Raw genomic sequence first — 21033 nt, forward strand, 5'->3', positions numbered from 1 at the left:
CAGTTAGTTCATGTAATTTCTACCAAGAGGCAAAAAGGCCACAGAAAATGAACTGCCAGAGGGATTCCTCAAAGAGTACATTGGAACAGAACTGGGCTGTATTGGCAGGATGGCTTTTTCCTGGTTTATACAGTTTGTTTTTTAGGAAAAAGTAAGACTGGCTGCAGCCTTTTACAGCAGTTTGTGTTGGCCAAGTCTTCCCTCAACACTGCTGCATGCTAGCCCTGCTCTGTGAGAGACGAGCACTCAAATTGGAGAGGCACCACTTAACCCAAGATAAAAACCAAATATTATCAAGCAAGACATAATATAAAACACAATACAAATCCCAAGAAGCTGCAGACACACTCTACCACTGACCATGAACTAAGAAAAACACTGGAGAAATTTAATTTGGTAGCAAATTTTTAAAGACTAATGAATAAACTTGAGATGGTCCTTATAAAAATAGCTCAAGACCTCACCATCTTCAGAGACAGCTTTATGGCTTTCCCTCTGCTCTTCTCACAGTAACTAGAGTGACCACTCCAAAAATTTTTCCTTTATTTTACCTCATATTTCATTGTAGGGAAAAAAGACTCATTTTACAAACTTAATAAAAACTGCAAGTTATAATTTTAACACAGGACGTCACTGGAAATACTCCAAATGCAATCTCTCTATGCAATATAATGTGAAGTGTCTTTTGGTGTTGGCTCCTCATGAAGTTATCTGAAGAAATTAACAGACAAAAAACCTAATAAACCCTGTTAGCATATTGCATATATAAAAGTACTGTTTATAACATTGTTTCAGACACATAACCAAGACATCTCTGGCTTCTCCTTCTGCTCAGTTACTACATTCCAGAAATAATTTGTGTAACTAAAAATAGAAACTTGCACTAGAAATTGTAGAACTGTGCGAGATATGAGTACTGCTGTAGTTCTTCTACGAAAACAGGGGCTGAGAGGATTTCTTGACCCCAAAGCTTTTCTGCTTACAGGGCACACAAATTTGTTTGCTGGGAACGTCACAGGCTTCTGGTTGTCTGACTGTGTCCAGGCTGGCTCTAAGGACACAAAACTGGGGAGGAACTGGAAGTGGTACAGAATATGTAAGAGGATTATCAGTGCCACATGCAGTTCACAGGCATCCAATATGCTTGGGTTTCAACACCTACAAACTTTTCTGTCTGAGAACACTGTGATTTTCTGCTTTCAAAGCCAGAATGTTGCTGACTAACTTCCAGGAATCTGTGCCATGGCATGGGGATGACACACAGTGTCAGTACTGGGACCCTGCCTAAGCCATGCTGCTTGGCTGGAACAAAATCATGGCTTCAGACCAGGTTCTGCAACCCTCCACCTCAAAGCAGGATGTACAGATGGGGGCAGAAATCAGGGAAGTTACTCAGAAATATAAACATTAAGAAGGTGTTTGGTTTTCAAAAACCAAATTGCAGAGTTTACAATATATCAAGTTTTAAAAACTTCAAAAGTGTAGAAGAACTTGTTCCCCCAAGGACAAGTAAGCAGCTGTCTGGCCAAAGGGAAGCTCCTAGGAGGGCTGGCAGTGAACCAGTCACTCAGTCTGCACACCAGCACCAGCCCCAGCTCACTCTGCAATCAGACAGCCCTGCTTTCTTAAGGGAAACTCCCAGGAATGCATCCATCTCACTGGAACAGCACAGGGTTGCTGTTCCATGTATCTGGTAACATTCTTATTTAAATACTTCTTGAAATACAATTTCCTGCCTTTAAAACTGTCTCAAAACATATATATACACCCAGACAGTTAAACAACTTTCAAATGGTATATAACAGGAAAATTTCCCCATGAATCTGATGTACCCTTGCTTTTATGGAACAGAATTGTTTGCTTAGTCATATGTGACCGGTGAATTCTGTGATGATTTCTGTTTAAAACATTTCAAAGACGTACAATCTGAAATTTCAAACACATTTGAAAGAAAGGTTTCATTCATAGTACAAAATAAAACTCTGTCAAAGGAACTAGTTTTTCATCTTTTTCACCTTGAAATATGTCTGGAACAGACATAATTTACTTTCCTGTATCTACATGGTTTTCCATCCCACTTACTTTGGACCTCTCTAAGGAGGATCTAAGTAAGAACCTCTGCACAAGTTAGGAAGTCAGTTTGCTCTGATTAGGAGTAAAAGGAAAGAATGCTCAAAGAAAGCTTCTCTGACTAGCAATATTCTTTTAGTTCTCCACTTTCATGGAGCAGGATCCCTCTTGGTGTCCTATCATGGTGGAAGAAGGGGTGATGGGAAGACTCAGCACTCCAAAAACCAAACCATTTGCTGGGTTTCCACACCTGTACTTTCCTTAAAAACTATTCCTCTATTTTAGTGTCCCACTTGCATAGTGTGGCTTTCCCTGTGGTGGGTCAGTCTCCAACTGCCAGCAAAACAGCCTTTAAAGATCCCTCTATAGCAAGACATTTTAATACAAAATATAGCCAAAACATTCAATATCCTTAGCGGCACTGAGCAAGTTCTTCACATTCCAAATGAAAATTTACATTATTATTTCCAATAAAAGAGAAAAAGGGTATTTTGGTTCTGATATTAGTAATTTCTTACATAAATTCAGCTATTTACCTTCATTCCCTATTATCTATTTTATATCTGGTTTATATACAGCAAGGTACATTTCTTGAGTATAGGTTTTAATGTAACACCTCAAAGATTAATTTTCTACTTATAATTGTGTTTATCTGTATTTATACCCTTACATATCTTTAATCAAGCTCTGATTTTCATTTGATCTTTTCCCTTAAAGCATATACGTATCTTAAAGGGCTAATATCAACTTTTTTTTTTTTTTTCTGTAAAAAGAAGATGAACCACTAACACTACTTCCCTCTAACTCATCCCTTTTCTAATCACCCTCAGAGATATTTCATTCCCTTTTGAACATCTACCAAACAGGTTGGTCAGCAGGCTCAAAACTTCATGGAAGATAATAATAATTAAAACCAAAAGTCACATAAGGCAGGAAGAATTATAAAAACCATCTGAAGAAAAAAAAAAAAAAAAAAAAAAAAAGTTTGAACTTTTTACCTTTTCTGTGTCCTTCATTTTCTGGTTTATTGTAAGGACTGCTCATATTGTGTGGAAGCTACGCATGGGTTTGCAGAAGCTCACAGATTCAAGTCCACAATAATTTTACATCCCAAATGCAGAATGCAGGGGACAAGAGACAAGAACAGGCTACTCATTTTAGCTCTGTGTGTTCCCACCCAGATTTCTAAGATCCTAGTACAGAGTAATAAACAACAGCCCAAGAAAAAGCCAAATAAGACTAGTAAGATTAGCAACCTATGCACTGGGTTTTTAAAACACAGTTTATTAAAATATTAATCTATTTTACTGTGTTTGTTTATTTTCCCAATATATAAAGAACCATGAAATAATTTGCATCTGAAAGGACTACACTCAACGAGGAACTAACTTCAACATGACATCAGGTTGCTCAGGAACTTTGCAGCGAGTTCTGAGCATGTCCAGGGCTAGAGATTCCACAACCTCCCTGGACAGCCTGTCAGCTGAAAAGAATGAAGTGAAAGGAACCCAGACAAAGTCAGTCTGGCATTCTGAGATACGTATATTTCTTCAATATTTGGATTTTTACATAACAACTCATGTTCTCTTTACGTTTTCTCTTCTCGAATCATGTTCATGTCAGGTAGTTGCTTTTTCAGTACATCTCTAATTATCAGATTTACGCAACAGTATTTTAACCTAACTCCTCTTTGGTTTTTTGAACAAAGCTGTCCATTTTTGACTTCTCTTTAAAAGAATATTTCTGCTATATGCTTCTAAAAGGAAGAATATGTAAATGCTTGTATTTTTGTTCCTTCTCCAGTCTTGCATGGAAATATTGTAATAATGCAAGCACTACTTCTTCCATGGGTTCACATACTGGAAAAGCTCAGAACACAGATTCTATTACCTCTGCATATTCATACACCCTTTCTTTTAATGAATTTGGTGCAAAGCTGTCTATTCTCAGACACTCCAGTCGGCATTTTAATGAGAACATTGTCCACTATGGTTCATTTAAAGTCCCCTTTTACAGACCTCTGTATTTTACTTATCCCATCAGAAAGTTTTTTACCAAATTTGCTCAATTTTTTATCTTTTATTTCCCAACTAAGCCCTCCTCTCACTTGCTCCAAAATCTGAATGCCAAAGAATTGAAATACACTTTTTCTTTCAGTCAGGAAAAACATTATTTTCCCTACTACTTCATATTGGAAACTCTTCCCAAGACCAAAACTGCTAAAACTGAGCTGAAGGTTAAATTAAAACTTATCTGACACCAACAATGCTCTGGTTGCAGGCCAGGACAAGAATCAATGAGCCCTGCAGTTCAGCAGAGAGATGGAAGATCACCATCTTCATTCTTACCCCTCTGATAGATCTTACCAGTTCCTGAGAGCAGAAAAGCAGGTGGAACAAACATCCAACACAGCAAAGGTTAGGTATGTCCCCAGGCCTTTAAATGTGGCCCTAGATAGAGTAGTTGGCTGAAGAGAAACTTCTGCCTCAGTCTCTACACTCTGAGCATTAAAATTCTCCCAAACTCTCATTTGTTTTTCCCTACCTCACCCACAGCCCACTAGCTCCACTTCTCTCTAGCATTCTCTCACTCATTTAAGATCCATATTCTGTTCCTCTCAGGCCCACCTATTCCCTGTTTTTTCTCACCATAATACCCACTTGAGCTCCCCAGTCCTCCCACAGGAAAAGCACTATGATCCTCTGAGGTGAAAGCCTTCAAATCTGCTATAGGATTTCTAAGGCAGTTGCACTCCCCAACCCCCATAATTGGCAAGGAGTAAAAAGATTGTATACAGAGAGCAATTACCAGCAATCAATCCAGATGAGACTGCAAAGGAGACAAATATTAAAAAAAAGGGGGATGCTTATTTCCTCTGTGCTTTGAATTCCTCCAGAGGGAACGGTTCCAAGAAATTATGGGAGGGGAATTCTAACTGCAGTGGTGTTCTTACCTGCAGATTTTCCCCAAGGTTAATATGCTGACATAAAGATATTACAAAACCTAGTTTGACAGCAAGGACTAAATTAGATGGCACCAAGTTTATTTGTCCTCTGCCACACATACCTGTGAGTCAACACAAATTAAGGTGGCCCAGCCCTAAGGAGATGAACTCAACCAAGACTATGGTAATGTGTGGGAACAAAGAAATGCTTTTTTAAAGCGCTGTCAGCACAACACTATTTCCTTTGGCAACACAGATACTCCCAATTAGTTAGCTAAAACTAAGTGCCAGCTCCTCATTCAAGCTAAATTATTGTGGAGAACCTTAATCAGTTTTAATACTAAACACAGCTACAGACGACTATAGCATACCATACAACGGGACAGGCTTATCAGCTTTACTGTAATGTACTGCAGAATTCTGGTCAATGGTGCAGGAACTAAACTTCAGAGCTAATCCATTGAAATCTCACAAAACCCACGAATTTCAGCTACATTCAGTAGTGAAGATAAAAGCAAATATAGCAATTTTTATCACTGATGTAGGTTAGAAGTCAAAATTGATCTCACTGCCTCAGGTCAGAAGGTGTAATGTATTTGCTGGATTCTATTTCCTTTAACAGAGACATAGAGGTGAACAGTAGAGGTAACAGTAACACAGAGGTGCCTCCATTACACAGAATGGATGTACAGACTTATTTTAGTATTATCTAAGGTGAGGAGCCTAAGTACAATTGATTTTTAGTAAGCTTTTGAAAGTTTAGAGACCTGAATGGCATTTTTTTTTTTGCTATAGCTAATAGTTATACATTATAGAGCACATACAACTCAAATCAGGTAATGAAGGTTTTTACTCTATTCACTTTTAAGAAGCAGAGAGTTGAAAACATGATTTTAAATAAAGCTTTTCTTATTAAAAAAAACCCAACTCCAAACCAGAAAATTTTAGCAACCATTGTTCAACCTCTCCCTCAAAAAAAAAAAAAGACATAAAGAGAAGAAAAAAAAGACATAAAGAGAAGAATGACTTCTTTTTCTTACTAGTAATGTGGGAACCTATATAATACATATCCAGTAAATCTGTCCTCTTAAAAAAATCTAAGATACTTACGGAGTCCAAACCTTCGGAAAGGCAGCAATTTCTTCTGGTGTGTATTCATCCAACCTCTTGGGGACTGCACGTGGCTGAGGAATCTCTTGTAGGAGGTTCTTCTCTATATCTTCTGGAATAACCTGAGACAGGTGAGAATAGTCTTAAGTATCTGACTGTTTAACAAACAACACCCCTGCCCACAAAGCCAGACCAAAATTTTTCAACAGCACTGCACTTTGTATGCTAAGTGTTTGACCTAAATACACCAATCTCACAGTTCTGTGAAATAATATAGAAAACACCCAACTACACACATATATATATATATGCAGTTTGATTTTTGTTTTAATTTACTTGCTTATGACACGAGTGCTATTGTTAACACTCCCTCTTCACCTCTATATTAACACATAACATGAGGATGAAAATGTAACTGCATGACTACTCACATCCTCAGGGAACAGGTGTAGCCTCTGCATCAGAGTTCTTCTCTGAAGGTTTTTTGGAAGCATTCTATAAACAGCCAGTTTAACAATCTGAGGAAAGGTGACATAATAACAAATAATCAGAGAGGTCAGCAATAACATGAAATAGTTTAATTGTGTTGCCCTCTGTTTACTCCCTTAATCATTGATGCTCTTAGTCATTTTCAGGCCCAAGAATTCTGGCACCACATTTGGAAGGTGCTCTACACTTAAATTAAAAAAAAAAAAATACTTACTCCTTGTCATATAAACACTTATTTTAAGAGCCATATGGCAAATTTCAGCTTAGAAAGTTAAGAGCTATGTTTAGCATTGTGGATGACTGCATATGATCATTCAACTTCAAAGAATTGAGAAGCTTGTGGTAACTCTACATTGCATTCCACATTCACATACACAAATTGTTTAGGAAAAAAAAATGATCTATCAAATTTACCAAGTGCTCCCAGCAACTAGCTTAACAGTGTAATTTGTTGTGTTTAAAGCAGTTTTATAATTAATGCTTTGTGCCTTATGCAAAGCTGACATACTAAAACACTGCATTATGAACTTACTATTTATATTTATAATATATCTCCCTTCTATTAGTTCCAGATGAACAATCTCACTTCTAAACATCAGGAACAAATAGAATTTGTATATCTACTCTAGGTGAGGCTCATTGTAAAGTAAACAAATTTCAACAGGATTTTCTTTTGGACTGTAGTAAAGATGCATTTTATTTAAATACAAAGCAGATTGTTATGGACTTCATCCAGAAGGGGAACATTTGTAAATGTAAAACAATGCACACAACTGTAGGAGACAAAAAAAGTTTCATAAAGGACAGCAAAGCACTTAGAGCTAGATCTACGTGCAATTTTGTAAGTAAAATGTCTGTTCCAGGACACCCGGATATAAACTAGCTCCAAATCAGAAACTACCCAGGCATGCTTAGGGCAACATCAAGCTCCAGCCAATAAACCACACTGAAATGCAGGGCTCTAAGCACAAATAATCTCACAGGCACCTGGATATTTTCCAAAGTGTATTGTGCAAAATGGCTCCTTTTAATAAAATTAACTGAAAGAATTCAATTGAAATTTTAGAGACAATCATCTAGTTCCCAGGTGGAACCACATTAAGATAAGATTTTCGGGTGTCGTGCAGCCAGTATCATAAATCTGTGGACAAATACAATAAATCAAGATGACAGCAGAAATATCAGGTCACGTAGATTCATATACAGCTTTGATACTTTCTCTAATAAAAATTAATAAGCCTGTATTAAAAACCAAAGATGAAAACTAATGCTTTTTAGGGATAAAAGCTATTCATGCTTGTAGAGCAAACTATAATTTATTTAGGTCAGTATACTATGTGCTTAGACAAGAGCAAGGCAGAAACAGAAAATGAACCTTCACTGAATACTAAAAATCATGTGAGATACCACAACAATAAAAGAAAACACAGATATATTAACAGCAGCTCATACAAACAGCCCTTTTATCATTAACAATTTTAATTTCATGTGCTTATTTTCCTTTCTATCCAGTGTTTTTCCTTATTACCAATGAAAGATCAAAATGCATCAGACCTAAAAGAACAAATCCTGAGACTTGACAACACACTGACTGTGGGAATTTTTTTCTTATATAAAAATGACTTTTAACTTCAGATTGTGTTAGAACCAGTGCTGATTTCTTAAGACTAATAAACTGTACATACACATGATCCAATGTATGACCTCTGAGCTATAGATACACAGAGCTAGTTATTTAACGATCTCAGTCCAATGAAAAGAGACTTTAAAATAATTTAATGAACATTCTTTAAGTATTTGATTTCTTCAAGCAACCAATGTTCATGTTTGATTTTTGATTTTCCTCTGCAGCATGTGGCAGAGACATCTGCTGCAACAAACCACTGAGATAGAGTAGGTGGTCTATTTTGGTTGTGGATACTTTTGATTAGTGAATCTGTTCTGAATTTTTTGTCTACATTACAAAAACAATAGTTCAGTAGTAAAAACATGCCCATTAAAATGAATCACTCTTGTAAAGAATGATGGATTTATATACTCAAGTTTTAAAAATGAAGAAATACTTTCAGTGTTGTATACAGTCACTGCAGTACTGACAACCTCAGTTTCCAACAAACTACCATGAAGAGAGGACTTGAAGAATGATAATGGATAATGAATGACCATAAACAACTGTACATTCAGTAATAGCTTCTGCAGTTATTGCCTAAGGGCAATAAGCATAATCCAAGGTATGCTATGGGACATCTACTATTCTCTATGCTGTTTAAGAACTCATTTGCCTTTCCATGCCCCTTCACACAAGCAAGTTCATAACCACAAAATCTGGAACAGAAAAATCAGTTCACATGAAGCACAAACCATTTTTCACTGCCAGGCAAACTACAGTACCACAGAATGGTTTGGTTGGGAGGGACCTTTTAAGGTCATCCCATCCAAGCCCCTGCACTGAGCAGGAAAAACTTCTGCTGGACCAGGCTGGTCAAAGCCTCATCCAGACTGGCCTCGAACAATTCCAGGAACGGGGCATCCACAACTCCTCTGGGATGTCTTTTCCAGTCTCACCACCCTCACATAAAAAAATTTCTCTTTTACTTCCAATCTAAATCTCTTCAGTGTAAAAACATCACTCCTTGTCCTGTCACTACAGGCCTTGATAAAAAGTCTGTCCCCATCTTTTTTGTAAGCTCCCCTTACATGAGGCCACAATAAGCTCTCCACAGAGTCCTTTCCTCTCGGTTGAGCAACCTCATCTTATTCAATCTCTCCTCATAGGAGGGGTGTTCCATCCCTCTGATCATTTTTGTGGTCCTCCTCTGGACCTGCTCCAACACATCCTTGCATTTCCTGCGCTGGGGGCCCAGAGCTGCTCTGGGTGGGGCCTCACCAGAGTGGAAGGGGAGAATTACCTCCCTCACCCCATTGGCCATGCTGTTTTGAAAGCAGCCCAGGATTCTGATCTACTCTGAAGTCATTACTCCAACTACAGAACAGAAGGATAAACAGGGAGCCAGGACACAGAAGATAGTGCTGGAAAAATGCCTTCACTGCAATTTCTGCCTCAAAGACTCTTCTACAAGGCAAAATAAATCCAAATCCAGCTACTGGAAAGACCAAGTTTACATCCAACTTCTTGCCCAAAATTCTGCCTACACCCACAATTTCACTTTCACTGGTGTGGTGTCAAGTCAAAGAAATCAGTAAAGCACAGTTTTAAGTGAAACTGTACTGACTGCTCTAAGGTCATATAACAAAAAGGCAGATCCAACCAGCAATACTTGCAGGGTGTAAGTAAGTCAGGGCTCTTCTGTTACTTGAACATACTCAAGTTTTACTAAAAATAGACCAATCTTAAATAAAAAAAAGTGCAAAACTGCAAATCTGCTGAGGAACTCAGGTGAAACCCAAACCCAGATTCAATGCTCCCTTGAAAACACACATCAGAACATGCTGTTTCTTTCAGGGATTAATAATAAACCCCCCTTTTTTACATGTTTGTAATACACTTCTAATAAAAGACAAACCTTATTGCTTTCTATGTCCTTATGCTTACTTTGAGCTATTAAAATAGCAAGACTTTAATTTTACATGAAAGTTAAAAAAGCTAGTGATTTCTGTGGGATTTTAGGCTGGCAGGGAGGTCTACCCACTCACAGTAACTTTAATCTCATTTTGAAATTGATTAGCACAGCTTACCAGTTTATTCAATTATTCATGGACTCTCACTGCCTCCTCCCCCAGTCCTTTTTCTTTAGTAGTAGCAATGTGTAAAATTCCATATGCTCATAAATACTGACTCCTAAAGACCATGACACTTTCTCCATCAGGTAAAGACATCCACCATCAGATGTACACAGCAACCCCAGCATTAGTATTTGGGGATTTTTATGGTACTAGAATGCTGTTTGCCCCAGTTTTTTTGATTACGAAGCTCCCACCGCCTCTAATCGCAATTGTCATCTTGAATATTGCAGTACCTTTTTTTCAGCATGGCTAATTTATACACTCACAGCACAGACATGCTCTTAATAACACTTATATGATGTTATTCTTTTAATTTACATTTTAAAGGGCAAATTAGAAGGAAAGGAATCTGAAGGCAGCTCTATTTAAACTCTTGCACTTACAGTCCCTTACAACACATTAATACATTTTATGAGTACAAATAAATTATAATATATTTATTTGAAACACTGTGAGGCTTAAACCTTTCAATTTTTGTGACAGGCTTTGGCTTACATGCAACTTGTAGACTATGTCTACAAGACATAGCTCTGAGAAAGACTCTTTGCCAGACAAAACATACTTTAAAGATGGAAATCAAAAGAGCAATACCACTCCTAGTCCTGAGAAGCACAAAATAATTGGCTGATTTTCCAGAAGAAAGTCTACCCTTACAGCTGAATTAAGTCCAATAATCAACAGGAAGCAACTCTAGAACATGGGAAGGACACAGTGCTCCAGAGAAAATGAAGTGATTAAGTACAAGACATACCAAAATAACCCTAGAAGAATTTCAAGAGATACAGCAGTTACTTAGAGGTACAGTTCAATACCACATCTTCCTCCTACCAGTCCATGGTTTTCTGTTCTGTATACAGCATTTTTATTTTCACTACACATTAAAAAATATAACACAAAGAACTTTCTACAAGTAGTACAGCAAGAATGAATGTACTCAGTACTGCCATAGGAATCATCTGGTCACAAATTAAACTTCCATGCACATGCATGTCATTCTGCTTTCCACTGCTGCCTTCCACTTAACAAAAGTGTGGAAGTTTAATGTTTTCTTTAAATTATTAACATGACTCAAAAATAAGGATTAAGGCTCTTTACGATACAAGCATTTATTTTTGTGTACTATGAGGAAAATGACCAAGTCAGCTCTAAGACTTACTCAGATCACTTAGAGGTTTCATGATAACATGTTTCAAGATAGCAGGTTCTCCCCATCCAAAACTAACTTGTGTGCCTACTAATCCAGTCTTTCAAGTTTTTTTCTACTTAATTAAAACATATTGCTCCCTAGTAATAGAATAAAATGCTACTACATCTAATGTTTCAGTAACTGACTTCTAGCATGTCTCTATTATTCTATCAACTATCCCTTACTGATGCAAAGAGAATAGGCTATTTATAAAAAATACCAACAGCAAGATATAACTGTGCTTTCTGTCTGAGCTTTTCTTCAAAACACATTTACTAGAGAGATAGAATGGCAAGTCTGTACATGCAAACAGTTGCTAAAGGGCATTCAAAAGGAGAATTAGAACATTTTAAACCCCTTCATATCAGTGCCAGCAGCCAAACCAAAACCCTGACAATGCCTAGAGGCTCCCTCCCAGCACATTTCCACAGAGCTACCCTGCTTCACTTAATAATCTTCCCTAGCAGGTAACTTTCATTCTAAACAATTATTGTCCATTATTTCTCTGTCACAGGCAATACAGCCTCTGAATACTGCAAAGGTCAATCCTCTCATGAGCATTTAGTCTTAGCCAAATGTAATTTCTTCTTTTTCTTTTCTGGGATCAAGTTTCTGATGCAGCCAGAAAAAAAAAATAAGCTGAGTTTTGCCTACCTTTCCAAATCATAAAGAAAAATTAATCAAAACCTTTGTCCTCACAGGAATTACTATCTACTTCTATAGATCAGATCTGACATTATTTTTCAGGCATTTAAATGAAGTAATAAAATTTTTCCAGGAAGTTTTTTCAAGTAATCTTTGCACCCTCTCAAATCCAACATTTAGAAGTACATCTTTTAGTCTTTCTGTATCAAGTACCTAGAAGTCTTAATTTTGAAGGTTAAAGTCTCATGCCCATCAACAGTTTTCCAGCTAGATAAAAGTTCTGCAAGTTTTATGAAGAAAAGCCAAGAAAATCTCAAAACCCTTCACATTCTAAACACCTACATCTCAAATCCAAAGGTTTACCCGTTTCCTTTATTTTGAGAAGATTGTCCTGGCAAAGAAAACCCACCAAACTTTACAGTCAGGATTTTTTTTAGCAACCTCCAATGGAAATTAATGCTGCCCGCCCACTTATATCCCAAGAGATTATTGTTGCCATACAGAATATTGGTATTATATTAAGCTGAAGGACAGAGTGGCTGTTTTGAACTACAGCAACAAAGTTTCCTGGTGCACCTAAAGAACACATTTAATACTTTTGCTTATGGGTGGTCCAAGAATTTACATTCAATCTAAGTCAGAGAGAAATACGAACAGGCTGGGGTTTTTTCTTATTTATTTTTACTTATTTAAGTAGCCCAGCAACTTCAACAGATGAGTTCTATCCTCTGCTATTTTGCAGAAGAGCAGACAACTGAAAACACAAGAAACTTCAAATAGATTCAGAGACACTGCTCTCCTCAAGCCTCCCAAATGCACTCACAAGTATTTAAAGTAGAAATGTGCTGGACTATGAACTTTCGGTATCTTTTTGTTAACACACTAATTTTTACCCTTGCATAAACCGAAATTTTTCTCAAGTGCTGAAAAGTTTGGCAAAATGAACAATGTTAAGCTCTATGCAAAACATCAACTATGCAGACTTCTTTCTGCAATCACTGTCCTGTACTGACATGAAAGATACTTAGCAATGGAAAAAAGAAGAAAGAAGTCTTCTAATCTCAGGTACTAAATGTGGCATCAGAGATCAGACACATAATTGGACAGGTGAGATTTTTCATTCCTTTTGACAAAGAAGAGAAGTCATGGATTACAAATAGTTGCCATGGGAAGCTTTTGAGCCTGGATTAATCCCCAGCAGCCTTATCTGACCTAACAGTTAACACTGCCTGGAGTAGGAAGTTGGACTAGAGATTTCCTCAGGTTCCCTTCAATCTGAATCATCTTATGGCCCTCTGAAAAACGACACGTGTAAATTCTAATTCTGCACAATCCCTCTGAAGCATAACTACCGCCTGCAAGGAATGTAAAGCTTCAAAATTAGTAAAATAGATATAATGAGGTCAACCCTCTTTAAGTGGGAATATCATTTAACCTTGGTGGCACCTTAGGAAGGAGCTAGAAATGATCAGGGATGATACTACAGTAAACTTGTCTAAATTCTGACAACTATACTTAAGGCTTTCGGCCTCCCATGTAAACAAAAACTATAGCATTTTGCATCAACTTACTCATTGTAATCTTTTTAACTAGCCACTAGCTGTGAATAAGGTTTTCCTAAAACACTCTGTACACTAGAAACAAAACTAACAGAAAAATATTAATCATGGGGATTTGCAAATTTGAATTTAGATATATGTAAGTAAAGACAGTGCTAAGCATTCTTGCAGTCCTACTACATACACACACACTCAGGAAGTCTTATATCAACTGAAAATAGTCAAATCCATTGCAAAAGCTCTTTGTAGAACCATCCAAGTTTACAACATCCTTTTCCTTGGACGCAGTCTCTTCCATTAATTTACTGCCTTAATTTCTGTAACAGCACTATTTCCAAAATCAATGATGACTCATCTAATGAAGCACTACCAGGATGAATTAGCAGGAGGCAGTAAGCCCAAGGGCAGAAAAATAGCTGTAGCCTCCAGCACGAAAGTAACGCTTTACAAAATGAAGATCTGAATGCCACAGGAAGATCCGGCCTACTTCCTGCAATCTTCCTAATTCCACTGGCTTCACAGATACTGAATTTAATTTGATTAAAAGAGAAAGGAAGTGAAATAAGGTAATTTATAAAAGTCTCCATAATACCTATGTGTCATTTGGATTATGATTTGAAGATCATTTGTACTCTTTGCATTGTTCTCTTTACTATACTACTTTTTCAGGTTTTAAAAGCTAGTTCTAAAAATAAAACCAGTTAATAAAGCATCATTAGAATTTCCATTTTTTGTCATATCCCATTGCATTTCACACCAATACAATTCAACTAGTAAACAATGTTTCTAGCCATAAAAACCCATTACAGCTACACATACAGAACATATCCTGCCAAATTACCACCCACTACTACTAATTATGACAAAAACATGTCTGGGATATCTTTATGAGAGAAGGAACTGAATGCTTCATCTTCAATAGAATGACAGAGTTAATTGCTGAAGACTCTCCACCATTGTGTTAAAAAAATAGCGTCTGCTGCTAAATTAGACCAAGACTTGAGCCACATCACCATTTGCTGAGCCTTTGTCTAACGTGCTTTAGTTTTTGGCAATGCATTTAATCCTCTTCTGTTTGCAGAGAAACCCATCTATGAGTCTGGCAATAAAAGAGCTATTTCAGAACAACGCCAGAAAGTGATTTAGAGAACATCCAATTCCCCACACCCTAAGTTGTGTTATACTGCCTCCCAGCGCTCAGCATCTGCCTGAAGCTCAAATGAAGTAAGTTTAAGAACACATTTAAGACATGGAGTTATCAGTAATTCCCAAGGGAATTACAATTATCTTTGAGGCTGTTTGCAAAAGCATTTGTTTTGAAAAATTCTAGACAGACATTATATGGAAATGTAGGATTTAGCTTCATTTTGTTTAAAGAAGTTGTGACAGTAAAAACAGGAAACAGGCAAATTCACATGGAGCACCACTTTTTCATTGTGTATTTGCAGTTGTATAAGGCAGACTTGGGACAAACCAGAATTTCCAAATCATTGATAAAACCCATGAATTTTACAGTAGATAAAATTTCTCTAGGTAAACAAAAAAAAAATCTTTGTATTTTATATATAAAGTGACCCAAACAAAAGCACTTCAAAGTCAAAACTGAACATAAATATCTCTGTGGGTCATGTACCATTCTCTGAAACATTAGCACTTAGAGAATTCATTCCTGCAATGCTGTTCATTCAAACCTCTAGTAGAAGTAATTTCATAATTGTGTAAGACAAAACGTTGCTATCTGGCTCGCTATTTTTTTAATCAGTACAAACACATGAACACTGCATTCAAGAATATACAATAGTCTAACACAGACAGTAAAGAGGCTTATTCTAAACATAATCACCATTTCCATTTCTTTCATAGACCATGAACACACAGCATTGCAGAGAAGATTTAAGAAGCCATCATCACTTAAAACTTACTCTTGAATTTCACTGGGAAAAGGGGGCAGATGCACTTTCTAACTTTTTTAAGACGGGCATTATTCCTGCTGGCTCTTAAAAAAAGCAGAAGGGTCATTAAGCTCAAGTACAGCTTAGCTCACTCAAAATGGAGACAGTTCACCAATGAGAAAGGTCAGACCCCTGAAACTAAAAGGAACTAAATAAGTGAAAAATTAGTGAAGCCAAGAAGCTTGATTTGCTGCTTTGGACAGCATGGAAGAATGACAAAAATACACAACTTACTAACCCTGAAAGCACTGTTTATAAAAACGGTGTCACAAGCCAAGCTTCTACTAACCACTAGTAGAATGTTTATAATTTAACTACAGATATGCAGGCAGATCCCATTTGTTTAGGGGGACTAATTAACTGGAAACCAACCAGTTTCACAAATGACAGAGAAGATGGGAAAAACACTTACAGCAGTTGGATCCTTCAAATGGAGCTGAGTTGCTGTCACTTGTTTGAAACCACCAGGATAACTAGGAAAACAAAACAAATATACAAGCTTAATTCTACATGGTCAAGCAGGATGTTAACAAAAGTATCATTACATCTTGAGCAATTGTGCAACGGTATCATAGGCCCTCAAAAAGGAAGTTGTTCTCATGAGCCCAAAAACTGTGTTTTATTTATCCTGTCAACTATCTAATTTCAACACCATTTGTGTTTATTTATTCACTTGATATGAAAAACCTTGTGCTTCACAAGAAGATGGATATGTTTTTTAAACTGCTTATTAAATACATCATAACAGCTATAGAATACAACAGGAATAAGATATGCAGAACTCTGAAATACTTCCAGATGACCAAGACTCACAACCAGTCTGTGGCTGACATAAGAGACATCCAGTTTTTATTATTTTATTGCTATTCTAAATAAACCTTAGCAAGACTTGCCATAGCTACAGTAATAAAATTTTAATTTTACTGCAATAGATGCATCTTCCTAAAGCCTATACGACATGTTGAAGCTGCACTAATTCAGATCTATGTATAAGCTTTAAATGAATGATAGCATGGAGTAAGAAATTACATGGAAGTCAGGCAAAGCTGGCTTTAATTTTGATTGAATTTCATAATTAGGAATCAGCCTAAGTGAAATGAAAACAGGCCCAGCATCATGAAGACATAGCCACTGAGCTGTATGGACTTAAATATTAGTTTTAACTGTACAATTCTTTTTACTTATTCAAAACCAACTTGGGTACTTAAGCAAGTGTAGTGCCCATAGAAATATCTTCTGTTATACAGCAAATGGAACAGTCCAGATCATTGGGTCCAGAGATTAACACAAGATACAACCTCACTCACCAAATCTGTTAACTTATTCAACTGTTCTGACTACTTTTGAGTTATATTATTTCCCTAGCAGCATACACTGGGTATTAAAAAAAAACCAACAAAAATAAAGAAAAGAAAAAGAAAGGAGGAAAAAGGTTTATACCATTCTAAACAACGTAATACATGTAAACAAAACAAAAAAAACCTCCTAAAAGTTAAAGTAGGAATTCCCTTTTAAAACAATATGCTAAAAAAGACTTCAACTATTAAGGAAATATGGCATGAAATTTACCACAAGCTTTATTTACTCTACAGCTTACCCAGTATGTGAAGAATATACTTTCTGTTCCCATTTGTTACCAGAGAAGGCAATATGTCTTGTATTTATTATGACAACATGATCTCCACAGTCATCTGCAAGGTAGAAATAAGTGGAAAATTATTAAATAAAACCACAGAGGGAATCAATCAAAATAACAACTATTTTGTGTGCAATACATACATAGCAGCATATAAATACACCTTCCATACAACTGAAATTTAAAGATCTGAGTTTTTTGAGTCACACCATCCAAATCAGCACTTAAATACCAACCTCAGTTACTAGATTTATTACTATCAGATTAGAAGATAAGCAGGTAAAATACCATCATGCCAGATGACAAAACCATTGCAATTATTCAGTAAGATTTAGAAATTTGGCTTACAGGCAAATTTCTATTCTATTCAACACATTATGCTGCATATGCACCTATATTAAAAAAAAACAAACAAAAAAAAACCCAAAAAACCAAAAACCAAAACCAAACAAACAGGAAAAAAATATAGGTTAGTTCCATATGATCCTAAATATTTTTTTATTTTACTTTCTCATAAAAACAGTATCTGTGTTTACTGAAGGAATGAACATTTTGGGTATGTAAAATACTTCTATCAGATAGTTACACTCTCAGGCTAAATATATAAAACAAACAGAAACACTGCATTGAGGGAAGTGGCAGGGGGAAAAACCTTAAAAACATCACACCCAACAGTTCTGTTGGGAAATATCCCACATGTTCATTTGCAAAGTAGAAATGAATGTTACAGCATATGTTATGATATGTCTAGAGTTTTATCAGCAACTTAAACATCAAAAATTCTTTAAGTGCAAGGTTTATAACCTATCACAAACACCCTGCCAGAAACAGTTAATTTAATAGGGCTTCTGTAGTAATAAAGTGCTAACAAAACCTCTATTATCTTAAAAATACCACATACATAGGAGAAAAGATGTAGTTTTTAGTTTCAGAAATAATGATCTTGACCAGTTGTATAAGACCATTCAACTGAATTGAAAATGGTTTGTCCAAAATTCACTCTCATTTGCATCATCATATTAGAAAACAAATATTGAAGGCCTCTTCCACTTAACTCACTTAACTAAAACATTTTTGATTAGGCAACAAAGCAACTATACAAAACAGGGCTTAAATTAACCATGCATTTTTTACAAGAGCACGTAATTAATCAGAGCACATTTCACATCTTAAGGTTTTTATTATATTTTAATCTTGTGTTCTTTTAATGCTCCACTTTCAATTACAGCTTAAGGGCAAATGCAGTTTACACATCTTTCTTGCTGCAGCCTTTCACTGCTGACAGTTCAGTTCTAAAAACACTGAATGTCTTCAGAAATATGAGGGAATTGACACTGGACTTCATGACTTTTTGGTGTTTTGGTTGGGAAGATGACACAATAAGCTCATCTAAGGAAGTTTCTGCCAACAGTTTTCCATTTGCATGAACACTGAGTTAACAAATATTAATACCAAATAAAAAGCAAAACAAAAAAAATCTCCCTGACATTACGCTGTCCAAGGAGCTGTTATCTCACAGACACTAAAATATTTATTAGTTCAAAACCAGAAGCAAAGAAGCATCAAGCACATAAACCACAAGTTCCTGCATACTTTGCTCTCCTAAATGTCTTAGTAGCAGTAACCAATCAATGTGTCAACCTGTGTAAAGCAATTAATACGGATTTACAGAATCTTTTAAACAAAATGAAGTTATCCTTGAAATACTCTCCAAGACTTTTAACTTCATAGACATAAAAGTATCAAAGTTCTTTCCACAGGGTAACCAAAACCTTTTTCTCTCAGCATCTGCTTTATTTCTCAAAGACAGCCTTCAGTCTCCAGTGACATCTTGTGGATACAACAAAATTTGCAGCAGCAGAACTCACATTTAGAAGTCTTTACAACACTAAAATTCCTACCTCCTCTTGTGGAACAGAGTATAATTTTACTACATACACTTCAGCATGTATGAGCTAACTTCAAGTCTTCCTTTATATTTCAGTAATGTCTCTGGAAAAATTTGCAAGGGTATTACAGGAAATAATGTACTAGTGGTGTGAAAGATCAACTTTTTATCATTTATAAAATGCTTATCCCCATGAGGCAGGCACTACAGCATTACAAGTAATGACAGGATTACAGATGCACCTTTACAGCTGAATCTCTAATTCGCAGAAAAACAAAATGGTTTTATTTAAACAAGATACCTTTCAACAATGATTGTAACCCATTTAAGAATCAGACAGGTCCCAGGCTCCTCATCACAGAATGTGTGAGGCAGGAAGGGGCCTTTGAAGGTCAGATCATCTAAACCCCGTGCTTAAAGCAGGGCCAGCTTCTGAAAATCTCCACAGATGGAGACTTCACAACCCCTAGGGCAATGACTTCCCATTACTCTCACAGTAAAAATATCTTATCTGATGTTCAGAGGATTCTGTGTTTCAGTTTGTGCCCACTGCCGCAAGAAAACAGGACTTCTTAGCACCTTATTCAGAATGAAGCACTCCAAGACTTCGGCCCTGGGCACTTACTGAAAGGAAACACTCAGATGTTTCTTTATGTGCACTGTGAACTAAATCTTTATACTTAAGACGAACAAAACATGTTCTGAGATTTTTTTAAAATATGAAAGAACAATCCACTGTAATTCAGTCACTCAAAATGAATTACAAATTCATAATATCCTTTATATGTATCTATTGGTAAAGAAACAACATTAGGTTGTGGAGGGGTATGATGGAAAAACACAAGAAAAAAACTCAATTAGCTTATAATTTATAAACAATTGAGAAACGTAATTGAGAAATTTATTATCTCTTATATCAGGTTTGATTTTAAAACTGAAATTGGAAGAAACATGCATGTGAAGAAAAGCAAACTTGCTTCCAACCACTGCAATACTCACTTAGTGCATGATAAATAGGTTTATGTCTGCCTTCGAGCCTGATTACAGTGGCAGCTGCTATTTTCCCTGGGGGCTGCATCTTCGCATCGAGGAGGTACCAGGCTCTGGCAAAAGTAGCCCATTGCTGAAAAGAAAGAGGGTCCATATTTATCATAGCTCACTCTATCGTAATCAGTCTTCCTCAATTAAATTAACACTTCTTTTACATTCAAATATGCAAGAACAAATATTGATATGCAGCATTACCCCCTTCAAATAACCTTTAAATGGACGGAGCACTGCGACACACGCACTGCAGTGCGATGGACATGTGTAACACCACTGACAGGTTACCGGCCCTGAGGGCTTTGTTTCAACAATGCACATCTCCTGCTGCAAGCGCCCATTATCGCTACTCGAACCGTGACCTCGCTGCAGGATGTGTAACGCCCAAGGTCTCCTTCCCTGCCGGTGAAGGGCACAGCTCCCCACACGCAGCCTGCACACCGCGCACAGCCCGAGCCGCGGGAGTCCCTGTCCCCCAGACGTGTCGCACAGAGCGGCTCCTGCCCGCGGCACCCTCAGGACGGACCCCGGCAGCAGCTCCACGGGGCCTGGGGAATCCTCCGCGCCCGCCCGCTCCCTCAGGGCGCCGGGGGCCGTCCCGGGGGCAGCGAAGGCCGCGCACGGCCGGCGGGGCTCACCTGGGCCGCCCGGCTGTAGCTCGCCATCCGCCGGCCGCGCGGGGCGCAGGGAGCGCGGGGAGGCCGCGGGAAGCGGAAGCGCTGCCCTCGGGGGGCGGTGCCGGGCCGGCAGCGCGGGACCTTCGGCG

At 37.3% G+C, this 21033-nt stretch overlaps 1 protein-coding gene across 1 annotated transcript in view; it reads right to left on the reverse strand.

Annotated features, from left to right (window-relative positions):
* The window catches only part of MRPL13 (mitochondrial ribosomal protein L13), a 29494-nt gene extending 8533 nt beyond the window's left edge, over positions 1–20961 (reverse strand). Inside the window, exons 1-6 of the mRNA XM_066335433.1 lie at positions 20906–20961; positions 20223–20346; positions 17297–17390; positions 16112–16172; positions 6556–6642; positions 6125–6246 (exon numbers count right to left, since the gene is read on the reverse strand). Of these exons, the coding sequence (XP_066191530.1) occupies positions 6125–6246; positions 6556–6642; positions 16112–16172; positions 17297–17390; positions 20223–20346; positions 20906–20932 (515 nt within the window). The 5' untranslated portion in view covers positions 20933–20961. The remainder of the gene's footprint in view (positions 1–6124; positions 6247–6555; positions 6643–16111; positions 16173–17296; positions 17391–20222; positions 20347–20905) is intronic.
* Between the last annotated feature and the right edge of the window lie 72 nt (positions 20962–21033).

The sequence above is a fragment of the Sylvia atricapilla genome, chromosome 1, assembly GCF_009819655.1.
Source record: "Sylvia atricapilla isolate bSylAtr1 chromosome 1, bSylAtr1.pri, whole genome shotgun sequence".
In the NCBI taxonomy this organism is placed as follows: Eukaryota; Metazoa; Chordata; class Aves; order Passeriformes; family Sylviidae; genus Sylvia; species Sylvia atricapilla.